This window comes from Talpa occidentalis, unplaced genomic scaffold (genome assembly GCF_014898055.3).
Source record: "Talpa occidentalis isolate TD23 unplaced genomic scaffold, MPIMG_talOcc4v2.1 talOcc4.3, whole genome shotgun sequence".
NCBI lineage: Eukaryota > Metazoa > Chordata > Mammalia > Eulipotyphla > Talpidae > Talpa > Talpa occidentalis.
Window position 1 is genome coordinate 124,820,455 of NW_023603184.1, and position 27,553 is coordinate 124,848,007.

Consider the following 27,553-nt stretch of genomic DNA (forward strand, 5'->3'; position numbering starts at 1 on the left):
AAGACTTTAGATGTAGCCCATCGAACTTATGTTCAGCTCCTGTCACCTCTGTATAACCCCTTCAAAGGCCTTGATTCATTTAATCATCACAATCCTATGAGATGGGAGTTTCAAAATCCGTTTTATAAGAATGGAAAATGAAACTCTGGGAATCTCCCTGAACTCAAAGCTGTGTGTAAAACTTCTAAGCTTCTAGTTCCAGGCCATGTTGTTCTCCTCCAAATGAGATTGTCCCTGTGGCCTGTGGGCTGCATAACCTCCATAGGGCACTGTCCACTGGCTTGTCTCCCAATGATGCCCCAGTGCTTTCTGCCATTTTCCTGATCATCACTGTTTTCTCAGCTTGATGAAACAGAGACTTGAGGAAGAACGGCAGCGCAAGGAGGAGGAGGAGAGAAGGCAGAGGCTCCAACTACAAGTGGCCCAGGAGAGAGCCTGGCAGCAACAGGAGGAATTCCGGAGAAAACTGCAAGAACTGCAGAAAAAAAAGCAGCAGGAAGAAGCCAAGAGGGCTGGTGAGGGAGATTTTGATGCTCTCTGCATCTCTAGTCTATCTGGGGCTGACATATTTTTATCGCACTGTGGGTATTCGACTCCCCCGTTATTCCTATCTTTATTATGTGAAGCATTCCTAAGTATATAAACCTTTTTTCCAAGATGATTAACATGTGTGACTATAATCAGTTAGAGAGATCAAAATAAAAGTCACTGTGGAAAGTCCTGGGTCCCACTCCCAATTTATTCATCTCCTGAATGGGGATTCTGCCCCTCCCTTTCCGTATGCACAGCAGCTTCCTAAACTAGCTGCATAGTCCTGCCCCTTGCTTCCTCCCCTAGCAGAGAGAAACAGCATCTGGATAGCTTGAGCAGTCTTGCAGGTGCTGATGTGTGGAATCCCTATACCTTACTTTTGAGGAAGCAGCAGGAATTTCAGCAGATGACACTTTTTAGATTGGTCAGTCCAGAGAACTAAGTTTCTCCAGACCCAGCCTCTGACACTCCTCCTCAACCCACCTCCATACCACTCCAAGAGCACATGAGACACTGGCAAATTCAAGAATTTGTATTAATTGCACAGGGTACTGCACACAGTAGGTACTTGAAAAAGAACTCAAATTAGTAAATTAACTCTAAAGTAATCTCAACAGAGGATCCAGCAGCTTACTGACAGGTAAACTGCAGAATTTCTCATGGGAATCACAAACATTACATGGTCAAAAAATTGTTTTCTCTGACAATGAGACTCCTGCTGAGTCCACCGGGCTTTTCTATTCTACAGAGGAAGAGAGGCAAAGACAGAAGGAATTGGAAATGCAGTTAGCAGAAGAACAAAAACGCCTGATGGAAATGGCTGAAGAAGAACGGCTGGAGTACCAACGGAGGAAACAGGAAGCGGAAGAGAAGGCTCGGCTGGAAGCAGAGGAGAGAAGGCAAAAGGAGGAGGAAGCCATAAGGCTTGCTCTGGAGGAAGCCATGAAACAAGCCCAGGAGCAAGCCAGGTACTGGATACCCATGTGGGCAACAGTTGCCATAGGGGGATTGTTCAGGAATTTGAGCATCTGGTCATAGTACTAGGACTAGCTTTGCACTGCCTTTGGACAACTAAAGTTTTTCCACACCTTCATAAGCACAGTTTGGAAGAAAAAGATTGTCTCGCTACAAGTATCAGAATTTTTTCCAAGTCTTAAGGAATCTGTACTTAAGTTGAAATGGGGTCTCGAGATCGTCTGTCTCAGTCCTCAGGCGTACAGATGAGAAAGATGAGTTCCAAACAGGGGGAAGGGTCTCGAGCAGGGTCAAACTGTGAGTCAGGAGCAGTGCCAAGACCACCCTTAAGATCCTGATTCTGAACCACTGGCTTTCTCACACATTTACTGGATATCTATTACATGCCAAACACCATTCTGCACACTGGAATTCAGAAGTAAGGAAGACAAATGTCTGTTCCACTATGGGATTCACATGGGATGGGGAAGAGATGCGACAGATTCTAAAGTATAAACAGCTTTAAAAAAAAATTGACAATACAGAGAAAAAAAAATTAATGTGAAAGGATTGCAGAAGGCTCAGTTTAGATTGACTAACCAGGGCAAGATTTCTGAGAAGTGATATTTACGGTGAATTTTGGGAGAAAATATTCCAGCAGATAACAGTAAGTTCAAAGGTTCAAAGAAAGGAATGAATGCTGGACTAAAAGAAAATCAGTATGGCTGGAGCTACCCTGTTCAGTAAGTAGCCCCATGAAGTTTACAAGTGAACAAGATACAAATACTTCCAGCTAGGTCAGAGAAGTAGACTAAGACCTGATCTAGTGTGAGCGTTGTCAGGAGAAATAGCACAGAATCAGTTATCAGGGGTCAATGGCATTTTCCCTTTTCACACACTTACAATAGTAATGATGATTGCATTTTTGATGATTGACTATTATCAGCTCTTAGAACTTAGTTCCTTTAGTCATCATGGATTTCCCCTCCTTAATGAAAGTAAAAAAGTCATCCTCCTTTAGAACCATCAAAATTGAAGGGTAAAGGAGCACAAACTAGAAAACTATGTGATTGCAATCTTAAGTAATAGTTTAATTAAGAAATATATTTTGAAATGTATTTTTCACAAGTTAAGCTGAATCTAAGTTAATACTTTTTAGGAGACCAGAAAGAGAAAGCAGCCAGAACAATTCTATTTCAAGGTTATCCACTTAAACTTGAGTTGTTTCTCTTCTGGACTTCCCTCAGATGCCATGTGAATTACAAACCAGATAATTAGGCAAGTCTTGATTCTATTTCAAAATAATGTATCCCATGTATTATAGCAGTAAGGATGGGTTAATAAGTATTGAGAATAATAGCAAGCTGTTAGAGTTCCAATTTCCCATTAAAAGAAAACTGACAAGCTTTATTGAGAATAAGCTAGGCAATTTTGTAAGGTTAATCCAAGTAAAGGAGTGTATGAAACCCAAGTAAAGGAGTGTATGAAAAGCAGAACCTCACTGTACCAGGGGTTAGAAAAATTTGAGGCCAAATGACGTTAGTTCATCTCACTTATATGGCATTGACTCAGATACTCTAATTTCTCCACCTTGTTTCCTCATCTCTAAAACAAGGGAGTCACTTTTCCAGCAACTTGAATTTAAGATCTGAGTTACACCTTTCCTAGGAGGCTCATACTCTAAACTTTGTATATAAAGTCACTAAGTAAACAGAGTGTGATCATTGAAATGCATTATCAATAGTCCCAAGTCTATCTGATGGCCTGTTTGCTTATAAGGGCAATTTCTGGAATGCTTAATCAAGTATTGGGATTGGGGGTGGGGTTGTCTCCTTAGGCAAAAATCTGCTTTGAAGAAACGTCTTCATTTCCAGCAAGAACTCCTTAAGGAAGCCAGTGGCCTGCAGTGGACACACAATATTTCCAGATCATGGGTCTACTCTTATTTCCAGTTACTGCAAATACCCAGACCTTAAGGATAGAAGATAACTAAAAAGTAAGTTGTGATGTGGTGACAAAGAGAAACCTCCTAAGTTTCATACCAAGTCCAATTCCACTTCATCTGGTATACCTCAACCCACACCTAACTTCACTGGGAGCTCCATTCCCACCATCCCTCCCCACCATTACATACTTGATGTAGCCCAAGTAAACATTTCACCCACCTAACTTCTTTCTGTCCTCTGGAACCACACACTGGTGCCTAAAACTGCCCATAATTTCAGTTTAAATTCCAGTTTAACTGCAGTTACTAAAACACTACATATGGTCTTAGGATAGTCAAAGTATTTCATTCAGTCAACATCTTAAAGAATTGCAGGTACATGAACATTCTGTAAAGCAAATAATTATGAACTAGCTAAAAGAAGCTAATGCATACATTCAAATAATTTTATCTGTATAAGGCAAAATGGCATCCATTTCTTCCTAAGAATCTAAATTTTAATGTCTATTTAAATGTTCAGAGCCTCCCTGGTTAAGTCTCAGAAGGCGAGGGCCCTACAACAGCCTGAGTTCAATCCCTGGCCAGGGAACTACCCACATAGGGCACAGCAGGCCTCTCCTGTCTCACCCGCTGCTCCCCTCAGCAAAGTATTTCAGTCAATCCACCTGTTCTGCTCCCCACTCTGTCTCTGGTGAATCCTCTCACCTCCCACACCTCTGGCCTACACCCCACCTCTCCTACGCAAAAATAAAATCTTAATAAATAGTTCATTTGAGCAAATTGGGCTGTCCTCAACATTGAGAGCTGTACTGTCCATTAAGAAACCACATGTAGCTATTTAAGTTAAAGTCAATTCTCCAATCACACTAGCCACATTTCAAGTGTTCAGCAGCCGTATGTGGCTACTAGCTACCATATTAGACAACAAAGAGAGTATTTTTGTCATCACAGAAAGTTCTACTGGACCATGCTAAGAGCCCTGAAAATTAAAACTTGAGGTTTTGTCCCTATGTCTTTAAGAACCAACCACTTGGGCCTCCCCGGTGGCGCAGCGATTGAGCGCTGGGTTGCGAAGCTGCCCACAGCCTCTGCAGCACTAGTTCGATCCCCGGTCGCAGGCGAGGGTCCCACATGGCACGCAGACCTCTCCTGCTGCCCGCTGCTCCCCTCAGCAGTGTATTTCATCAGTCTGTCTGTTCTGTTCCCCACTTTGGCTCTGGTGAATTCTCTCCTCCTCCCGCGCTTCTCACTGTACCCAGTGCTTGTATAAATAAATAAATCTTTAAAAAAAAAAAAAGAACCAACCACTCACAAAATTTTCCTAATTTTAGTCATATTAACTCTATCAAGGCCTTGATTAATGTCTTTAACTTCTTTTTCAATACTTAGTAACTACCATAGAATGATCACTAGAAATTAGAGCACTTTCACAAACAAGATACATAAAAGAATGTTAAAGCAAGCAGTATTTTCCCACAAGTTTCCTTTAACCCTACTACTTCCCTCTATACCAGCTCTAAGAAATATTTGCAGATTCCCTCAAACTTCCCATTAATACTTTTTTAAAAAAAGATTTATATATTTATGCATACAAGAGCTGGGGTACAAGTCAGAGGTGTGGGGAGGTGAGAGGATTCACCAGAGACAGAACAGGCAGATTGACCGAAATATACTGCTGAGGGGAGCACTGGGGGAGACGAGAAGCCTGCTGCACCATGTGGGTAACTCCCTGGCTGGCTAGGGATTAAACTTGTGCTGCAAAGGCTGCATATAGCTTCAGAGTGCTGACACTTATCCCCCTGCGCCACCAGGGAGGCCCCCATTAATGCTTCTAAGCTCTCTTCATTATATGAGATATTCAATACTTTATTACAAAATATTTTTAGATGATTGTGCCCAACTGTAGGCTAATATAAGTGCTATCAGCACATTTTAAGGTGGGCTCTGATACTTTCTACAGGAAATGTCCCTCTACAATTCAGAAGTCAAGCTGAATTTTTATTTTATATTGCTGTTATTGGACTTACTAGATTTTATGCTTATTTTTAACTTTTTGCTTTATGTCACATTAGAAAGCAAAAAGGTCAAAACACTGGCTAACATAGTGAATTTAAATGTTTTCCCAAGCTTGTAACAACCCTATTTGCACATTCATTCAGTCAGTAATGTTTAATCAGATGTGAAAGGAACATCTCAAATAATTCAACCAGGAACAGAAGAACACTCAAGAAAGACACCCTTGTGGGGGAAATTACCATTACTGACTTTATCTCCGCCCTTCTCTTACAAATGCAGGATGTGCAAACACCGGTAGAGTGGCTACACTAAGTGTTATTCCAGGTCCTTTCCAAATCTGATATTCTATTAAACTGTTGCTGTGAAATGCCTATTTTATCAGCACTACACCAGATAAACACATTTAAAAGCCATAGTGCAACACAGAATTCAATAAACTAAGAAAATTCCCCAGTAACTAAGCTCCACCTAAATGCTGAGTGCCTTCACAACATTCAGAGATACAAACAATGAAGATACCAAACTACATATTTATGTATTCAAATAACTCAAATAGCCAATCAGATTTGTTACTCAGTCCTGACAGAAACATGCAACTCAATGAGGAATTCCTAGTAATGGGGCTACTTCCTAGTCACAATATAATGATAAAGCTAGGGATAGCCTAAAAACACTAATTTACCTAGACTATAATTGTACTATACAAATAATTTTTCAATTAGGGTTAGATACAGGAATTCATAAGGCAAGCCAATTATCTTTAAATAGGTGATTTGAATAGGGTATGTAAGCTGTAACAGCTTATAAAATGTTTGAGATTTATTTGAGAGAGGAATACAGGTTGGAAATACTTGTTCTTCTCATCAGATGATATTCTATTTTGGGATAACATGAAATTAGATTATGACTATGTACAGATAAGGTGAATTCTGTGATTAAAGTGTTAAAAGAAAAAGTTAAGCACTCTAATAAGAACTTATTTGGTATTTTAATTTTATATAAAGTTTAAATATTTTAGAAGGAAATGAAAGGAAAATATAAACAAAATACACCCGATCTAAAGTAAGCAGAAAACATTTTGTAAATTGTTAAAGGGAAAACTGAAATTATCAATATAAATCAATTAAGAATTTTTGTCGTGCCCATTTATTCAACATGATTGGATAACTGTCATGTATATAACACCATACAGGAATGCCAAGTTGTTTGAAAAACAGAACACTGAGTATTTAAGAAAGTATTGAGGCCTTAATGAAATCCTTGATTCAGAAGGCACTTCAGTAACTTTCAGTGCTTCAAATTCAAAGTCATAGCATCATCATTGTACAAAACCAAAGAAAAATTTATCTGTGCCATGTACAAACAATGATTTTCAGTATTATGCAAAAAAGCCTTATGTGTAGACATTTTCTTTCCATACAGTTAAAAATAAAGTGAACATTAGTACGGTTTTTACAAATATTTTGTTTATTTTAATGAAGCTGGTACAATGTCCATTTAAAACCCATATCCCAGGCCAAAGAGTACAAATAAAATCAAAAAGAGCAGTGTTTTGCTGCATACACTTCTGCATGAATAACTTTAACTGCTAATGAAAACTTTTCTGGGATCTTCTGACAAATTGTTCTTTAATCTTAAAATGCTTTCTCTTCAGTGAAGCCAGCTTTGGAGTTAGTCATTATTCTCACCACATCTGTTATCTCCAACCTGATATTCCTCTTCTCTTGGTCCAGGACCCTCAGACTTTTAAAGTAGCTTCAAGTTAAGGAAAGGTCATTTTTCCACAGTTCGGTTCTCTGAAAAACTTCCATCTCCCACTGAAAGTCATAGTCCAGGAGTGAAGCAATCACCTGCTAGAACTTCAGGGCTAATTGGAAAGTCATTATGAACACTTGGATTGGTCGATCTTACTTATCACAAGCATGAAAATGAACAGTCCTGGAAAAGGTGGCCTCTCTGTACACACGTGTCATTTTTTTTGAAGGAGAGGGCAATATGAAGGGGGCTGAGGTTTGATCACCAAAAATCAGCACAATGAAAACAAACAATAATGAATAATGGGCACTAAAATTCAAATTACCGGGTGTTTTAAAGAGATGGGGTGCCAGTTTTCAATTGTTTGAACACCACATTACAAAAGAACTATTTTTAAAAATAAAAAAGGATTAAGGGAAAAGGAAAAAAATAAAAAGAATATCTAAACCTTTGAATGACCCCCTGTTTGTTCCTGATAAACTTCAATCACATCTTCTTCCTCCATTCCCAGCTGTAAGAGGAAAGAAAAATGTTAGACTACAAAGGCGGATAGAATATGAAAGCACTATTTTTAAATTGGCTGCAGTTATGTGGCCATTGTTTTTAAAAAATGCAAAAAAACAACATCATGATCCATAGTTACACTGTTTGTAAAGACCCTGTTTCCTTTCGATTAAAGAACAGAGATTTTATCTCTCTTGATTCTTCTATGAAGTCATCTTACTTTACACTATGTTAATTTCACTTCCCAATTTATTCTCTATATAAGACTTAAGGTACTTCTTGAAAAGTACCTTAAAGAAGTTTTAAACCTAGAGCCTCTCTGGTGGCACAAGGGGTTAAGACGCAACCTATGAAGGTATCCACAACCACTGCAGCACAAGTTCAATGCCTGTACCCACATGGCGCAGCAGACCTCTCCTGAGTTGCCCGCTGCTCCCCTCAGCAGTGTATTTCAGTCGATCTGCCTGTTCTGTTCCCCGCTCTGTCTCTGGTGAATTCTCTCACCCCCCACACCTCTGGCCTGTACCCCAGTTCTTGTATGCATAAACAAATCTTTAAAAAAAGAGTGATCAAACTTTCTAAATTTATGGCTATCTTGCTTGTGGCACATACTATCACAGCACGGTGCTCAACCGCCTGCGCCACCAGGGGAGGCCCTGTAACTTATTTTTGAGGGACCACTAGTTTACAACAATGTATGACAGGTTCACACCTCTTTAAATATACATTACCACACCACTACCAGTACCAATGATCTCTACCATGGAATACTGTGTCCCCTCCCACTTATTTTCCCCACTCCAACTCTCTTCCTCTAGTAGCCTCAATTCTACAGTTGAATTTCTAGGTTTGTTTGGCTTAATTTTATCTGTTTCTTTGTTTTGTTTCTTTATATGCCACATGAGTGAAATAATCTAGTATTTGTCTTTCTCCTTCTGACTTATTAGCAGAATCCCCTTCAATTCCATCCATGTTGATGCAAATCGCAAGATTTCATTTCTTTTAATTGCTGAGTGGTATAATTCCATATGCATTGTATATATGTACCACATCTTCTTTATCCACAATTTAGGCTATTTCCATAATTTGGCTATTGTAAATAGTGCTGCAATAAACATAGATCCCTTCAAATTATTGTTCATCAAAAAATGGCGCATATAACTTGGGAAATACGACAAGGAATAAAATCCAAACATTACAAGGAACCTTTAAACCATGAAGGTAATAGCACACATCCTCAAGTTACAGAGAATATGAAGGTATTGACTTAAAGAAGGACATTAGGGGCCTCCCTGGTAGTGCAAGGGTTAAGCACAACACTGTGAAGCTATCAACAGCTTCTGCAGCAAGACTTTGATCCCCAGCCAGCCAGGGAGCTACCCACATGGCACAGCAGACCTCTCCTGTCTCGCCTGCTGCTCCCCTTAGTAGTGTATTCAGTCAGTCTGCCTGTTCTGTTCCCCACTCTGTCTCTGGTGAATCCTCTCACCCCTGCACCTCTGGCCTATACCCCAGCTCTTGTATACATAAAAAAATAAATAAATCTTTACCAAAAAAATTAATCCTCTACAACTCTACATGATAGTTCTCACTGACCCTGTTTTTGTGGTAAGGAACTAACATGTATTACTTTATTTTTAAAGAATCTTTCATGCTTTGCTTAGTAAATGGTCTGAAACATAAAAGTTACTCAACTAAAAGTTGAATAAATTAACGAGTGTAAAAGATTTCAAGGCTAGTTGTTCTGATATTCTGGTGAGAGGGAGAAAAATTAAAGCATAGGAAAGGTTAGCAGGAAATGATTCATTTTAGCTAAAAATTCTTGAGTTTATAATAATGAGGCCCAGCTTGATTAATTTTTTAAGAGTTCTCAGGAAAGAAAGATATTCTTCAATAGATTATTGTAGGAAGATAACTGTTCACTTACTAGATTCTGTACTATTTTTTTTCCTCATCTATCATCCCACAAGTATATTTTAGTAAGTCACAACATACTAAATACTAAAAATTTATATTTTTTGGAAGCATTTATAAGTTGTTTGAGAGTCAGTACTTTCAAATACCAGATGATTTCACTCATATATGGAATATAAAGAAAAGAACAGACAAATCCAAACCAAACAAACCCCAGAAATACAACTGTAAAACTGAGGGTACTACAGCAAGATGGGAAACAAAGGGGCTAGGGGCTCAATGTTCTATGGTAATTACTGAAAATGGTGTGGTGTTGTAACATACATTTGTAGAAATGAGCACCTATATCCCTAAAAGATACATAGTGTTGTAAAGCAACATTAGCTCAATAAACATAACTGAAAGTTTAAAAAAAAAAAAAAAAAAGCAGTTTACTACTAATAAATCAAAACATTCATGCAGAATTTAAAATTTTTCTTGAGTTAGAAAAGAAATTATACTCACTTCTTTTGGAGTGTGATTATCAGCAATTCTCTGACCTTCAAAGAGAAACCTGAGTGAATTCATTGGAACTCCCTAAAAAAAGGTAAAAAACATACACATATAGATATATATATATATACACACACCACACGTCTTAGAAGAGGTAAAGGGAATTTTGATGCACAAAAAGCAAACATCAAAGCTTCAACAAAATACACAGACATAAAACTAGACAGTTAATTATATCATAATCACTAAATGCCAAATATTTTACATATATAGTCATAAATCTGTACAACAATCCTGGAATGTAGGTATTATCTATCACCTTTTCATTTTAGTGGTAGGAATCTAAGACTTAGAGAAAGTATACAAGCTAGCCATAATTTAAGTATAAACCCGTTCCTAAGCTCATACTCTTGACCACTATTCTGCACAGTTTCCTCTTAAATCTGTAAGCTAATAAAAAATAAAATCAGGGGCTCCCCGGTGGCGCAGCAGTTGAGCGCTGGGTTGCAAAGCTGCCTGCAGCCTCTGCAGCGCCGGTTCGATCCCCGGCTGCTCCCCGGCCACCGTAGGAGGGTCCCACATGGCGCGCTGACCTCTCCTGCCGCCCGCTGCTCCCCTCAGCAGTGTATTTCCGTCCTTCTGCCTGTTCTGCTCCCCGCTCTGGCTCGGTGAATTCTCTCACCCTCCCATGCTTCTGACTGTACCCAGTGCTTGGATAAACAAACAAACAAACAAACAAATAAATCTTTAAAAAAAATAAAATAAAATAAAATAAAATCAGAAATTGGGAGAGTACCCTCACTAACCTTCAAGTGAAACTGTACAAACAAAATTGATTTTAAACATTAAATCATGGAAATTTGGTTAAAGCACAGTAGCTAGCAACATAAGCTACAGTAAACTCTGATAGCATCAACAGCACTGTAAGTGACATAAAAGATAGTAAAACATATTTTTATGTTTTAAAATACAATAAATGGGGTCTCCCTGGTGGCACAAGGAGTTAAGTCTCAGCACTATGAAGTTATCCAGCCACTGTAGCACAAATTCAATCCCCAGCCAGGATGTTAACCTACATGGCACAGCAGACCTCTCCTGTCTCACCCACTGCTCCCCTCAGCAGTGTATTTCAGTCAATTCTCCTTGAATTGCTAATGGTGACAAGTCAAAGGTCATTTTTTTCCTGACAAACCTGCCTTATAAAAAAAATGAATGACATATAAAGCACTATATTCAATATACCATACCGAAATAACATAACATAACAAACCTGTCTTTGACAGTACGATTCTTTGAGTTTCTTGAGATGTGTCGTCATTTTCACTTTGAAGTGAATCTCACTGCTATCCTAAGAAGATAAAAGAAGAAAAGTATCCGGCTTTATGTAAACTATATGCTTTGCTTGAACCAAATTATTTAATGACCCGTATGCTACAAATACAATCATAAACTTTGCCACCCATATCCTACCAAAATACTCTTTTTAGCATTCCACACAGGTTTTAATAAAACACTGTAACCATCCACAAAACTGCCGTATACCCATTTCAAAAGAAATCTAATAAAAATATAAATGCAATTTGTACATGATAAAACTAAAAGTGAAAGCATCCATGTCAAAGAACACATTCCTTCATAATTTCATGTCCATCCAATTTTCAAAATAAAAGATGAACTATGTATCACAAACCACCCTCACCAAAGCAGCTGAAAACAAAAAGTATCTCCCACACACAAACAGGCATTTTTGAAAGTGGTGAGACATAAAAGGAAAGCATATACAATAAAATAACAAACTTATACCATAAAAAGTCATCCTAGATCCTGGTCTTTCTCACTTGAATAAATTGAAAAAGAACCTGAGTCAATCAAATTTATTTATGGGATCACAGATACTTCCTTCTACCCTGATTATCAAGCAAAATATCAGGCAACCATCAGGAAAGAAGAAAACACAATACTGGCCCTTCCATACCGTATAATTTCAAAGCCAATACTTATGATCACATATCACATTCACAAATGTCTATTAGAGGAAGTCGTACATTTACAATATGTTTGTGACTACAGAGAAAACCAAGTTCTCTTCCCATGGATAATTTCACGAACAGATAAAATTTCCATAGCATACCTCACACCTACACTAAAATCACTTCCAGATGAATAAAAGAGAGAAATTTTCTTAAAAAAATTTTCTCTTAAGAGACAATTTTCCCCATAATCTTGACATTAGAAAATCCTTACTATAAAGCAAGACTGTAACCTAGGAACATTAACAAAAGATTGTTAGGGGGCCTCCCTGGTGGAGCAAGGGGTTAAGCACAGAACTATGAAGCTATCCATCACCTCTGCAGCATGAGTTCGATCCCTGGTCAGCCAGGGAGCTACCCACATGGTGCAGCAGACCTCTCCTGTCTCACTCGCTGCTCCCCTCAGCAGTATATTTTAGTCAGCCTGCCTGCTCTGTTCCCCACTCTGTCTTTGGTGAAATCTTTCATCCTCTGCCTCTCTGGCCTGTACCCCAGTTCTTGTATGCATAAATAAATAAATCCTTTTTTTTTTTTTTTAAAGTGAAGCCAGTTGCTGAAAGGGGGTCATGCACTAGCTGCTTGGTGACCTGTTAGCAAAAAAAAAGGTGGCACAAGGGGTTAAGTCACAGCATTATGATGCTATCTGCAGCCACTGCAGAACGAGTTCACTCCCAGGCCGAGTTCACTCCCAGGCCGGCCAGGGAACGAACCCACATGGCACAGCAGACCTCTCCTGTCTTGCCTGCTGCTCCCCTCAGCAGTATATTTCAGTCAATCTGCATTTTCTGCTCCCCACTCTGTTTCTGGTGAATCCTCTCGCCCGTCACACTTCTGGCATGTACCCCAGTTCTTGTATGCATAATTTTTTTTTTACAAATGGGGTTGTTGGATTAAAGTTACATGTGCAGAAAAAGTACTGGTGTAAACATGAACTCCAGTCACAGTGAGGAGAGTCTCAGTTTCATCGTGTTTAGCCTGCTCAGGCTTGACATGCAACCAGACTAGATTTGCTATTGGAGTAAAGTCTGGCCAGTGTTATAACTCTCTGACCTGCCAAGACCACTGATCTTTAAGGCTAGAAAGGCCAACTCTACATGCCCACCTGCCTTGAGGTGACTACAAACACTCTGGTGCTTCCCGATCTCCTTTTCAAAAATAACAGGAGAAAAATGGCCTACAACTATTTAAAAAGATAGGGGGCAGGTCAATTCTCAGTTGATTTATAAAGGCTACATCAAACTTTATTTTTTTAAAAAAGATTTATTTATTTATGCATACAAAAACTGGGGTACAGGCCAGAAGTGTGGGAGGTGAGAGGATTCACCACAGACAGAGTGGGGAACAGAACAGACTGACTGACCGAATACACTGCTGGGGGAGCAGCGAGCGAGACAGGCGAGGTCTGCTGTGCCATGTGGGTTGCTCCCTGGCCGGCCCAGGATCGAATTTGCGCTGCAGAGGCTCATGATAGCTTCATAATGCTGTGACTTAACCCCTTGTATGACCAGGGAGGCCCTACATCAAACTTTAAATCACCCAACTTAGGAGTTCTGCTTGTTACTATAGTAACTCCACTCCTAGAACTTCTGCTCATTCTTTTAATCTCTGAGAGGCTTATGTTCAATATACTTACCTTAGTCAATTTGCCTCAAAGTACTAGACTTTGATCTATACAGCAGACTTATTTTCTCCTGATTTTGCAGGAGGTGGTCAGCTGGGAAAGCTGTCCTTGACTTGTCTCATGCCCCAAAGCCTCCTCAATCCATGTAGTGAAGTGGCGGGGACAACCCTAGAGCAGGACAGATGAGCCTACTCTGCCTGCTCCAGTTTGGTGTTGGCCTGTCACACTAGACTATTTTAGCATTCAACCACTTGGAGGGGAATATTAAAACTTTTCATTGTAAAACTCCAAGGAGGGCCTAAACAACCCTTAAAGTTGGCAAATAGGGGCCTCCCCGGTGGCGCAGCGGTTGAGCACTGGGCTGCGAAGCTGCGCGCAGCTTCTGTGACGCCGGTTCGATCCCCGGCTGCTCCCCGGCCACCAGAGGAGGGTCCCACATGGTGCGCAGACCTCTCCTGCCACCCGCTGCTCCCCTCAGCAGTGTACTTCGGTCCTTCTGCCTGCTCTGATCCCCGCTCTGGCTCTGGTGAATTCTCTCACCCTCCCGCGCTTCTGACTGTACCCAGTGCATGTATAAACAAAACAAACAAACAAATAAAAAAAAAAAATGCCTCTAAAAAAAAAAAAAAAAGTTGGCAAATAGGGTTGGAAATAGGATGTCGTACCACTGCTGGATTTTTTGGAGATGGTTTCCTGAGAGGCCCTTAAGCTCTGTGTCCTTCAAGCCAGTGACATGGGGCTTTGCTTGTAGTCTCTTCAGACCAAATGGTTGAAAGGGGAAATGGAGGCTTCACCTCCAGGTGAGTCAGAGCAGTAATAGACTGCAGCAGAATCTCTGTCAAGTCCTCACAGGGAAGGGGAAAATAAGCAGAACCCACTTTTCTCCTCTCTGAACTAAAACAAGTGTCTTCCATCACTTGCCCTAAGCAATCTTCCTTTCCTTTCCCAGGAATGAGTAATGCTGGCTGGTTCTTGTAACAGTTGACACATCTGTCCTATTGCACTGTCAAATCTGAGGGAAAATCCAATGAGTTGTTTGTGGGAGTGGCAGGGGCAGGTCCACATCACAGAGGAATTAGAGGTGAAATGAAGGAAGGTTGGGCAAAACTGCACTACACATCACTCGTCAAATCTGATGGGCCTTCTGTAACTACCAGAAGTTCAATTCTTTCCTCACAAGTGATGTTTAAAAAATTTCCTGAGCTCACTCTCCCTCCAATCCACTTGGGTATATTCAGTATAGAGTCCAGGTAGTAGTAAGCACCTCCCACCTCAAATAAAGATCCAGTGCTGCCTTTTGAGGCGCTTCGGTGGACCCCAGCCCAGGCTGAAGGGCAGGTTCATAATGAAGCCCATGTTGTTAGTGAAAGCAATAGCACCAACATCCATGCACTTGTCCCACCAAACAGCTCCATAGTCTGAGGTCTGAAGTGCTGCCATAATGACGTTCATATGATAGTTTCCATTTTTCCACCATGGTGTTTGGAGACAACCTCTGGAAAATCTCGTGCAGCATATACTGTGTAAAGGCACTGCCAACCTGGAAGACATTATTGAGTGCATGCAGGGCACAAAGCTCCCTGTACTGTTTCTCCTGCCAGATTTGTGGGGGTGCTATTTGGGGCCAAGCCAATGATTCAGATTTCTTCTTGTCTCCTTTCCATGGTACTTAACTGATGGTATTTTTGTTTGTTTTAGGTTCCAGAGACAGCTAAAAACACCCCATCTTTCCCTCCTGAGGAAGAATGTAAGCCTCTCAGTCTTTTCAGGATTCCTGACCCCACCTTATTCTCTGGTATCCATGATTTATGCTTTATCATAGAGAAAAAAGGTTTGAATCAAAAGTGGGGAATCCACCTCTTCTTTCTTCTCAATAGAACAATAACTATTGGATGGGTCTATTTCACCACCAATGTAAAAGTACAGAATTTTTAAAAAATCATAGAAAATATAAGACCCTGTTTCCTTTCTCCTATCCTTCTAACATGCCCCACCCCCCCAAAAAAAAAAAAAAAAAAAAACATGATTTTCTTGCTTGCTCTCTTCTCTGAAAAAGCAAACCAGTGATGTGCCATCACTCCTTTTCTTCCATGTCTTTCTAACCATAACACTAGTGACTCAGGAGACCAGGCCTAGGTGGTAGAAACAATGCATAATTCAAGTGAATGATGGTCAGCCTGCATGGGATCTTGGACTTTGCTGGGATCTTAGATGTGGTTCTCCATCTCCTCAGGTACAGCGGGGCTGGCTCTCTCTCGGCTATCACCACCAAGAAGCTTTGGGCGCTAACTGGGTGCAAATAGGCCACAGACAGGCAATAGAGTAAGAGCACATACATTAGCCTGATTTCAGTGGCCCCTCTAGTAAAGTATTGATAATTTTAAAAAGGGTATCAGCATCATCTTCCTTCAACAGGTGTATTAATAGTAAGTGAAAATGCCATTTCGTCTTCCTTATGTAATTTTTGTACATCAGAAATTCTTCACAAATCAAAGAAAAAAAAATAATGAAACTCACCTGTCCAATAACTTTGAGTTTAATGTATTCTCCTTCCTTCTTATCCCCCAAGTCCTCAGTTGAAGGTTTTGCCTCCTACAGGAAAAGTAAATTTAAAGACAATTAAATTTAATTAAATTGCTAAATTTAACCATTTTAATTACTCACTTATGAGTAGCCATTACGTTCACTCAGGGTACAAAATCTGTACTTGAAAATACAAACAGCATTTATTTTCTCTGCCAGGGAATTAAGCATAAAATGTCCTTAAGTCAATTATGCCTCAAACATCAGTTCAAGAAGAGTGGTATCAAGAAAAGTGATCTCTTTCAAGCTGTTTAAATCAGTAAATAGAATACAGAGCTAAAATCTGCATATCTAAAAAGTAACCTGGTATTACTAAGGATGCTGGGCCAAGGAACAACCTGGAAACTACTGGCCTATAATCAACTCTCTCAGTGAAAGGAAGCTTGTCTTCATGAATTAACCAAATATTCCAAATCCAAAAGTATCTTCTCACAGCCTATCATGAGAAGTTAACTACTCCAACAACAAAACTATACTAAAAAATAAAAACAAAAAAGCTGTACTAAGAAATGTAAACTAATCATATCAACATGAACACAAACTACTTAAGAAGGAAAATCAAAGTACCTGCCTAACGTACTTTAGTCAAAAAAGTTTTATACAGGGTCTCCCTGGTGGCACTGTGGGTTGAGCGCAGCGACGTGAAGCTGTCATCAGCCTCTGCATCGCAGGTTCGATTCCCAGCGGGCAAGGGAGATACCCACATGGCATGGCAGACCTCTCCTGTTTCACCCACTGGTCCCCTCAGCAGTGTTTTCAGTCTGTCTGCCTGTTCTGCTCCCCGCTCTGTCTCTGGTGAATCCTCTCACCACCCCATGCCTCTGGCCTGTACCCCAGTTCTTGTATAAATAAATCTTTAAAAAAAAGGGGGGCCTCCCTGGTGGCCCAAGGGGTTAAGCACTGCACTATGAAGCAGAGCAACCCACATGGCAAAGCAGACCTCTCCTGCCTCACCCACCAGTCCCCTCAGCAGTGTGTTTTGGTCAGTCTATCTGTTCTGTCCCCCACTCGGTCTCTGATGAATCCTCTTACCTCCCACATCTCTGGCCTGTACCCCAGTTCTTGCATGCATGAATAAATAAATCTTTAAAAAAAAAAAAAGTTTTATACAGTTTAGAACAAGCCGGTTTCATGACATTTATTATTTTAGACTATCTGAAGCATTATATACAATTTTAGATTAGGCTTGGTAGAAAAGAAATTAGGGGAATGAGCTGGAATAAAGAAAAAGCACAAACAGGTAGGTAGGAAAAGTAAAGAGAAGACAAAATAAGAAGGCAACAGTGTTATAAAATAACTACAAAAGAAGAGATAATGAAAAGAAAATGAAGTTCTCAAAATACATTAAAATTAGGTGACATAATTCACCATGAACTATCTAAGTCAAAAAGTCATTTTTAGTATAGAAGGTAGCTTGGAAAATTTCTATGCTGAAAATCCTGGCCACCAAAGTATCCCCTTATCTAAACATCCATTCTTAGTACTCATAACAATTTCAAACTGTCAATTCACTCTTAGTAAGAATATATCCAACCATATTGTATTTTACAAGTAAAATAGCAGGACCATTATCTGTGTCTTACGCCAGTAATTTAAAACCAATAAACTCTTTAACATTCAAAATTTAACTGAACATATTAAACTGGAAGTAGATTTTAATGTTAAGATAAAGTCTATTGAAATACTTAGATAACAGGGGCCTCCCCAGTGGCGCAGCAGTTGAGTGCCGCACTGAGAAGCTGTGCGCAGCCTCTGCAGCACCAGTTCAATTCCCCGCCAGCCAGGAAGAACCCCATATGGCACAGCAGACCTCTCCTGCCTCGCCCGCTGCTCCCCTCAGCAGTGTCTTTGGTCCGTCTGCCTCCCACATTTCTGACCTGTACCCCAGTTCTTGTATAAAATAAATAAATAAAATCTTAAAAAAAAAAAAATGCTTAGCTAACAGAATGACTTAGTGTGAATCCCTGTCTGTTTTTCATTCTGCAATTGGTTCAACATTTACCAACCACTGCATATTATGGCAGCAGGCAAGGTTAACCTTCTTTAGTAAGATAGTATTTCACCCGAAAATTAGAAGGCTGTCTTCAAAAGTATCTCACCATCATTTTTCTATGAATTTGTATTCATAGTAAACAGCTGCTTCTTCCTTTAAGTATCTAAAGGAAGAGGACAGTTTATTCCTTGCAGTGAACGGTATTCCTTTTAATGAAGGGCAATATACTGCAACCAAGCCCAAGTGCTCTTTAACCTGGAGAAGGGAGTATTAGGAATCTGTTTAGTTAGCACAAAGAAGGTAAGCAGTCCCCACATCCCCATCAGCAACAATGATCAGTACAATGGGAGTAATGCTGTTCCTATTTCCTAAAAAGAGTTCTTCCCCCTCCTCCAACCCACTATCCACAGTACTTCAGACTCTCTCTAAAGCACAGCTTCTCTGTGCTATCCCATCAGAAAGCATTAAGAGCTTCCAGTACTTTTAAGGCCTAGTACTGAACTCACTACATTCAGGTCCTCTATCACCAAGAGTTCAATTCTCATTTTTCTACTACCACTTGCTTTACAACCTAAGGATTTGGTTAAACTGGTCTATTTGCTATTCCCCAAATATGTCTATTCTCATTCTTTAGCTTTCATGGTTCCCGTCCATTTCCTTTACCTACCCTTCCTCACCTCTCCTGAAATCATTTCATAGAAATTCACCCCACACATTATCTGAAATTCAGTATTAAAAAATCTCTGAATGACAGCATACCCTAACCTTCCAACAGAGAATAATATTTCCTCTAATGCTCCTATTGACTTTTTTCATACCTTCTATAGCATTTGTTCTCATTTTAAAATACTCCTCTTTGGGACTCCCTGGTGGTGCAAGGGGTCAAGTCTCAGCACACGGAAGCTATCAGCAACCACTGGATCCCTGGATAGGGAACTAACCCACATATGGCACAGCAGACTTCTTCTGACTCACCCACTGCTCCCCGTAGCAGTGTATTTCAGTCAATCTGCCTGTTCAGCTTCCCACTCTATCTCTGGTGAATCTCTCACTAACACCCCAACACCTCTGGCCTATACCATTGTTCTTAGATGCATAAATAAAATAAATCTTGGGCCTCCTTGGTGGCGCGGGTGGTTGGGTTGCAGCACTATGATGTTATCTGCAGCCACTGCAGCACAAGTTCAATCCCCAACCAGGGAGGTGACCCACATGGCGCAGAAGACCTCTCCTGTCTTGCCCACTGGTCCCCTCAGCAGTGTATTTCAGTCTGTCTGTATGTTCTGTTCCCCATTCTGTCTCTGGGTGAATCCTCTCACCCCACACACACACACCTCTGGCCTGTACCCCAGCTCTTGTATGCATAAAATAAATCTTTAAAAAAAAAAAAACTGGGCCTAGACATTGAGAATGATGAGTCCAGAAAACAGAACTCTACCCTTCCTTCCTTGAAGTCTTTTCTTTCTGATTCTCGTTAGTTAAGTAAAGGCAATTGAATGCAAAAAGAATGGTCAAAATATAACAAATATAACACTTCTTTAAATAAACAGGCATCATGTTGCAGGGGATACAAAATTTAAACTGTAAAACTAAGGTGTTCAATAATTCAATCTTTGTGAATTTAACCACATGACATTTTAGACGAATAGTATCAGAAAAATTATCAACCCCAAAAAACCACATTTCAAAAAATTCCAAAATGGGGCATTAAAGAACTGAGAGAAAATTATCCATAAAGATTCCAATGTCCTGAAAAAGGCAAATGATTAGATCTTGGAGCTGGTTACCAGGTCTATTGCTAAACAAAAGTAAAGATAAGAAGGTATACAGAAACATCATAAAAGGAAAACACTCCATGACAACTAACCCTTCCTTGTAACAAAACATGGAAATTGAAAAAAAGAAAGATACCTGCTGCTTAATGTTTTTGAGGCAGCCTTTCAATTCTAGGGCCCAGAACAGACTGATAGTCACTAAATACTTGTTAAATGGATGAATCTGACCACTCATTCCTCCAAAAACTGTTTACTAAGTTTTATCTACTATGTTGGGCACTACAAAAATATTTTAAGAAAGGTCTGATTCCTGACTCTTAAAAGCAAGAGGTTCGATGGAGAAAGACACTTAAATAAATAATTGTAACCCTATAGGTAAATGCTATCAGAGACGCTTTAACTGACATGGGGGCTAAAGGGTGTCAAAACATTTGACAACTGTTTTACAGTTTTAAAATTTGTACTATCCAACTAAACTTCATGAGTATTCTAACTATAACAATCATATTCAGTTTTCAAATACTATTAACACTGTTTACATGACATCTTTGAAATGTTTTAGCATAATCTAGATGTTTGCAACATCCATTAGCAGCACCTCACACATCAGAGATACAATAAATAGAGTATATCATTTCTCTCCCAGGGCATGGAATACTGATTGTATGTATAATTACATGTTCAAGTCACAACTACAGTTTAACATACTTATTTGTGATATAAACAGCAGAATAAATCCAATTCATTATATTCTCCTGCTCTCAAAATAACATCAAGATCAGAAAACATCAACAATGGGAGACAGGTATGAAGAACACTGCAGGGAACAACATCCTGACAGAAGGAATTCAATTAACACAATAGGTTAAAAATAACTGCAAATTTTTTGTTACTCTTCACACTTTAAAATGAGGTCTAAATGTCTTTCCCTTGGGAGGGCCTTAGTGATTTGCTCTACCGAAAGAAAGAACTTCCTAGCTTTGGAATAGGTCTCCCAGAAGTCCCTGCAAGAAGACCTGCAGTTTCCACCTAGGTTGTCTGGGAACACTGTCTCTTTAAACCTTAAGACTTAGCTGCCAGGGTCTCCCTGGTGGCACAAGGGGTTAAGCACAGCATTGTGACACTATCTGCAGCCTCTGCAGCAGGAGTTCCAGGCCCAACCAGGGAGCTACCCACATGGCGCTCACCGGCTGCTTCCCTCAGCAGTGTATTTCAGTCAATCTGCCTGTTCTGTTCCCCACTCTGTCTCTGGTGAATCCTTTCAACCCCTGCACCTTTGACCTGTACCCCAGTTCTTGTATGCATAAATAAATCTTAAAAAAAAAAAGAGCTGCCATCAGTCTGAATATCCTGGGGTCCCTCATAGGACTTGTGGTTCTGTGCAAGATGCCCATTGAGACTGTTGGTCCACACCAAAAGAGCCACACCTCACTCCTCTTGAACAAGTCAGACACACTAAAAAGTCTTTATGGCAACATTTTCACTGTCCATTTTACATAGCTGTTTTGACCAAGCTCCTCCTGTCAAATCCCACCCTTATCCAACAACCCAATCACATGCAGTGAAATACCCAGTGACATATTAAAGCACCATGCATCTCAAGGTCCTGTCAACTTTTGTCCTTTTCATCTCTCTAGACTTCCTCAGTAAGCATAGTTAATATAAATCCAGCTCTTCTGCAAGATTCAAACCCTGACCTTTCTATCTAAACCCATGCGACATAACCTGCTAGGCTTCTGAGGCAACAAGGGCTATTATTATTGGACCAAGAAAACATGATAGTATTTTTTGCCCATAATAATCCTATAAACTGAAAATACGAGTAAACATTATGGGCTATTTGAACCCAGAGGCATAAGCATAGATATTTGTGACGGACTAAATTTCAAGGACCTATTGGCATGGATATCAAGGGCCTTTTAGTGTAAACCAAATGTTATCAATGTATGTTTTGGACTAGACCAAATATCAAAAACATTTTGGACTGTACCAAATGTCCACTAATCGGTAGGGTGGCCTCCATGCTGTAAGCCCACTCAGGGATGCCATGAGACCAGCCCCCAGCTATTAAGTCAATCTGGCAGAAGCCGAAAACACCAACAAGAAGTAATGAGTCCAATTCACAGAACCCGGACCAAATTGCAAATTTACCAGTGAAATACAAGACTGCTGTTTTAAACCACTAAGTTTTGAGGTAGTTAGGTACCAATATGTAACCAGGATTACATAATGCTTCCAAATCCTTGACTAAAGAAAAAAGGAAAGCGTTCGATTTCTCTCTCTGAGGTCAAAGTAGGGAGAATCTTGGTAGATTCAGTTAGGATTAGAAGCCAATCAATCACATTACAACTGAATGAACAGATACAAATTGAAGAGCTTATGTCCATTTATGCCATTGCTGATTTTGATATAGAAAACAAAAAACACTATGAACTTGAATTACAAGAAAGGAGGAAGGAAGAAGGAAAAATATTGGTACAAATTATCCTTACCCATTTGGTATTACACTCCTGGTTTTACATCTAGTTCTATATAAATGCTTGATTTTGTTCATGATGAGATTAGAGCACCAGATCAGAACTGTTATTAAAGGACAAGCCTTAGCTTTTTTGAGGAAAGGGCTCTTTATCCCATGCACAAATACAAACACTCCATATGTCTTGAACGGATCTGTAGTCTTTACTACATGAATCTCAGGTTTAGAACCTGAGGATTATTCAGTAACAGTACACAAATCCAATGGCCAATGCTAGAATTGTTAGAATTGTAAGGCAATGTTTCACTCAAACTCTGAAAATAATCACTTTTTTATTACTAAATGGAAAATCCAGCAAGTTAAGTCTTGTATGACTGTAATGTCAACCAAGATTACTCAATTTCGGGACTCCTTGTGGCACAGCAGTTGAGTGCTGGGCTGCAAAGCTGCCCGCAGCCTCTACAATGCCAGTTCGATCCCTGACTGCCGGAGGGTCCCACATGGTGCGCAGACCTCTCCTGCAGCACCCGCAGCTCCCCTCAGCAGTGTATTTCCTCGGTCTGCCTGTTCTGTTCCCCCCTCTGGTTCAGGTGAATTCTCTCACTCTCCCGCACTTCTGACTGTACCCAGTGCTTGTATAAATAAATTAATTAATTAAAAAAAAAAAAAAGACCTATGACGCTACTGCAGCACATTCGGTCCCCAGCCAGGGAGGTGACCCACACAGGGCAGCAGACCTCTCCTGACTCGCCCGCTGCTCCCCTCAACAGTGTATTTTAATAAGTCCGTCTGTTCTGTTCCCCAGTCTGTCTCTGGTGAATCCTCTCATCCCCCGCATCTCTGGCCTGTACCCCAGTTCTTGTATGCATAAATAAGTAAATCTTTTTTAAAAATTTAAAAATAAAAAAATTAAGACTGTCTTCTGGAGACAGTGTTTGTGTCTCATACTGCTATTACACAGCAGTAACTTGAGATTCTTACTGTTGCTCATAAACTTCATAAGAGTTCAGTTTCGTATCTCTTTAAATCTCTAGCACCCAACACTGAAATTGTACTGAGTCCTGATTATTAATCATGATTCTGGGAAACCAGACTAGATCAACAGTTCACAAACTTTTTGGTCTGGGGACTTTAATGCTCTTAAAAATTACTTAAAACACATTAAAGCTTTTGTAGGATTGGTAATCTCTATCGAGATTTACAGTATGCCATAGTGAAACTAAAAACGTTTTAAATATTAATTCACTCTAAAATAACATTAGGACATCCCTAGTGGCGCAGGGGTTAAAGTCTCAGTACCATCAAGCTATCACCAGCCACTGCAGCATGAGTTCTATCTCTGGCCAGAGAGCTAACCTACATGGAGAAGACCTCTCCTGTCATGCCCCTCAGTAGTATATTTCAGTAGATCTGCCTGTTTTGCTCCCCACTGTCTCTGGTGAATCCTCTCAAGCCCCACACCTCTGGCCTACACCCCAGTTCCTGTATGCATATATAAAAATAAGCCTTTAAAATAACATTAAACTCTATAATAGCAAGCAATATTTTTATTAAAAATATTTCAAAACTGGGCCTCCCTGGTGGCGCAAAGGGTTAAGTCTCAGCACAATGAAGCTATGGGCAGCAGCTGCAGTATGAGTTCGATCCAGGCCAGGGAGCTAATCCACATGGGCGCACCAGACCTCTCCTGTCCTGCCCTCTGTTCCCCTCAACAGTGTATTTCCACCTGTTCTGTTCCCCACTCTGGTGAATCCTCTAACCCAACTCCCCCGAACCCCAAGCCTGCACCGCTGGCCTACACCCCAGCTCTCATATGCATAAATAAAACATATTTTAAAAACGGGCCTCCCTGGTGGCGCAGCGGTTGAGCGCTGGGTTGCGAAGCTGCCAGCGGCCTTTGCGGCGCCGGTTCAATCCCCGGCTGCTCCCCGGCCACCGGAGGAGGGTCCCACATGGTGCGCAGACCTCTCCTGCCGCCGGCTGCTCCCCTCAGCAGTGTGCTTCGGTCCTTCTGCCTGCTCTGCTCCCCGCTCTGGCTCTGGTGAATTTTCTCACCCTCCCGTGCTTCTGACTGTACCCAGTGCATGTATAAACAAACAAACAAATAAATAAATAAAACATGCCTCTATAAAAAAAAAATTTAAAAACATATTTTTCAAAACAAAGCTAGTGAGAACAGTGGCACAGTTATGCATTTTTGCAAATCTCTTTAATGTCTGCCTTACTATTAAGCAGCTGGATTTTCACATCTGCTGCTACATTTCAATCTATTGTCATATAACAGGTCACGTTAGTCTTTAGAAAACGCCAATGAATACTCAGGGCAGAGAGTGACAAAGACCAAAAAAAAAAAAAAAACCGATCCCAGTATTATCATGAAAATAATTTTGGCCTAGAGGACACCCTAAAAAGAATCTCAAGAACCTCTGGCTCTTCATGACTTAAATGTTCTGAATTCAAACTGGAACAATAAATCCTACAATTTATTTTATAATTCTTTCTGTACAATGCTCTTTCATCAGACTACACCAAATTTCAACATGCTTCCTAGACACTTCTGAGCATCAACATAAAAGGCTGATGAAACTAGCATTTACACCTGTTCTTTCCTCCCTAGTAACCAAGTAAACAACTATCCAGGGAGATACTTATAGCATCATTCCCATACCAACTTGGGAATTAATCCAGACCGTTAGTAAGAACACCCATCCAAAGCTAATCTAGGTTATGATTATAAATGTACATTTTGCACAACAATAAAACTCCTTTTTAAAAGCCTCCCCTGCTCTTACCAAGTGATACAAAACTGGGTTAAATGCCAAGAGTATAAATGTGTTAAATTTAAAAATTCAAGTACACAGTCGAAGGGTTTTCAAGATAACTATCACTAAGCAAGCAAAAAGGTCCAAAAATACCTTTAAGCAGCCGAAGTCGTCTGAGTAAACAAAATAAAGACCTAACAAAAACTAGTCATGAACGAGATGAACTAGAAAAGGACGAAGAAAAACTTAGTTCGGAAAATAGAACAATCCTGATTGACTGAATAGCCCAAGTAAAGTCTTGGTGTTAACACTGAGATGCAGCACGTTCCCATAACAGGCAGCTTTCTGCGATGACCTGCAACCGTTCTCCATACATTAAATCTTCCTATCCTTTTCCTCGAAAGTATCGGTTATCTTCAGATTAATGCCCAGATTAAATGTTTTCTGTTGCTCTAGAGTTGTACTTTGTTTCCTCGCTATTCGGAGTGCTCTCTTACAACTGGAGAGTTGCTGAACCAATCCCGAGTAAGAAAAGGGAAAGTGCAAGAAAAGAGGCGACAGCTCCGCACCCCCACACGTAAAATAACAGAGCAGAGCAGGGGCGGCCTGCCCCCAGCAGCAATCTGAGCGGAAAGCCCAGCTTCCCAGGTTCCCAGCAACACGAGACAACATCTCCCTCCCCGTTGCCCCCACAACCCCACTCCCAGACTCCCCAAAGACAGAGAACCGAAAAGTAGAGTCCACCAGCTTTTCCGGGCCACGGAGCCTCCCGGGCAGGGATTTTCTCCCGTTACATAACCCGGGCCTGGAGCCCCACTTCTGCAATCGGTCCTCCGGAGCGGGAGGCGAAGGGGTTCCCCAGAGACCCTTTGAGAGAGACAGACGCTGGGCTCCGCACCTGGTCGACCAGGGAGAAAGAATGGGGGCGACTTAAGGGAGGCCCCGGCCGGAGGTGCTGGGGCACAGGGGTGATGAGCGAGCTTGAGAAAGACAGGGCGGCTCCCCGAGGCCCGCTGCAGACCCGGGCGCCCCCCGCCCTAGTCCACGCCCCTCCCTCGCCGCCGAGTTCCCACCGGCCGCCCCCTCCCCCATTCTGCGCTCCCCTCCCCCGCTCCTCATCCCCCCCCCCCCGCGCCCGGCCCCAGCCGAGCGGCAGGCGGACCTGCCCACGATGGCTCCGGCCACCGCCATCGGGCGACCCCCGGGCCCGTACCTGATCAGACATGGTGACGGCGGCTTCACCCCGGGTCTCCGCACAGCAGCGGCCTCGGGCTGGCAGAACCTCGCTCCGGGGTTTACAAATCCGTCTCTCTTCCCCACAGCACAACACCACGGCTGGAGGGACTTCCGCTACGCCTCGCGTCACTTCCGCTACGCACGGGGAGGAGGGACGGAGAGACGAGGACAGATGAGGCGGGAAAACGGGTGGGGGGGCTGCCTGGACGCGGGAGGCCCGGCGCCCGCGTTGACGGTGGTCCCCGAGTGGATGAGCAAGTCTCCTCCGCGACTCGGGGGGCCCGGCCCTTCGTCTCCACTCGAGCCCAGCCCCCAGCGGGGGAGGCCCCGGGCCCCTTCCCAGTGTTTGGAATCGTAGCGGCTGCCCAGACTCCTCCCTCTCCGACACCTTGCGTGTTTCTGAACGCCGTGCCAAGATACTCCTTTTGTCTCCTCCTGGCCCAGCTCGTCAACCTCCCTTAGGAAATTGTAATGAATATCGGTGCTAATTACCCTAGAGCTAACATTTTCACTTTACTAGTTCCCCTCTTCCACCACTCCACTCACCACCAAACACATGACCTTGATTTGAAAAAAAAAAAGCAAAAGCAAAACAACCATCCCATTGGATACAATTTTTATGGCTCCTAATGAAAAAGACGCTGCTGAAAGTTGTAAAGTAGTGGAGTGGAAGAAGCTAATTCAGATCCCTCAGTTCTTTGATTTTTAGTTAAGGGCTGATCCTTCTATGATTTCTTCAATAAAATCGATAGCCCTACTGGCAAAAGATAAGAATATAAACAAATGAAATAGAATTGAAATTGCAGAAATAATCAATAAACTCTCACACATCAATTGATTTTTTACAAGAATGCCAAGACAATTCAATGATGAAAGAAGCTTTTCAATAAATATTACTGAGACAATTGGATAGCCCACACGCAAAAGAAGGAATTTGAATCACTACCTAACAACATGAAAATGTAG

General features: G+C 41.1%; 2 protein-coding genes and 1 pseudogene across 5 annotated transcripts in view; 1 reads left to right on the forward strand and 2 right to left on the reverse strand.

Moving 5' to 3' along the window:
* KIAA2012 (KIAA2012 ortholog) overlaps nucleotides 1–15,775 on the forward strand; it is a 118,530-nt gene extending 102,755 nt beyond the window's left edge. For 3 of the 4 annotated variants that reach the window (XM_037523849.2, XM_037523850.2, XM_037523851.2), the window contains 4 exons: nucleotides 343–515; nucleotides 1,280–1,499; nucleotides 3,323–3,481; nucleotides 15,461–15,775. In XM_037523849.2, coding sequence (XP_037379746.1) covers nucleotides 343–515; nucleotides 1,280–1,499; nucleotides 3,323–3,461 — 532 coding nt within the window. In that variant the 3' untranslated portion in view covers nucleotides 3,462–3,481; nucleotides 15,461–15,775. Of the gene's footprint in view, nucleotides 1–342; nucleotides 516–1,279; nucleotides 1,500–2,644; nucleotides 2,739–3,322; nucleotides 3,482–15,460 lie in introns of those variants that run through there. The other variant, XM_054699993.1, reaches the window with a different exon arrangement.
* Nucleotides 6,896–26,722, reverse strand: SUMO1 (small ubiquitin like modifier 1). Its single transcript, XM_037523852.2, has 5 exons — nucleotides 26,565–26,722; nucleotides 16,280–16,354; nucleotides 11,382–11,459; nucleotides 10,124–10,195; nucleotides 6,896–7,712 (listed from the first exon to the last, which is right to left on the reverse strand). The coding sequence occupies exons 1-5, from the start codon at nucleotides 26,574–26,576 to the stop codon at nucleotides 7,644–7,646; spliced, it is 306 nt and encodes a 101-aa protein (XP_037379749.1). The 5' UTR covers nucleotides 26,577–26,722; the 3' UTR covers nucleotides 6,896–7,643.
* Nucleotides 14,306–15,837, reverse strand: LOC119254150 (josephin-1-like; annotated as a pseudogene).
* Nucleotides 26,723–27,553: the final 831 nt, after the last annotated feature.

Excerpts from the sequence above, each read along its gene's own strand:
- SUMO1 (XM_037523852.2), bottom strand. Across the intron at positions 10,196-11,381 it reads AATCGTACTGTCAAAGACAG|GGAGTTCCAATGAATTCACT; the intron begins GTTTGTTATGTT and ends ACCTTTTTTTAG. Across the intron at positions 7,713-10,123 it reads ATAATCACACTCCAAAAGAA|CTGGGAATGGAGGAAGAAGA; the intron begins GTGAGTATAATT and ends TTCCTCTTACAG.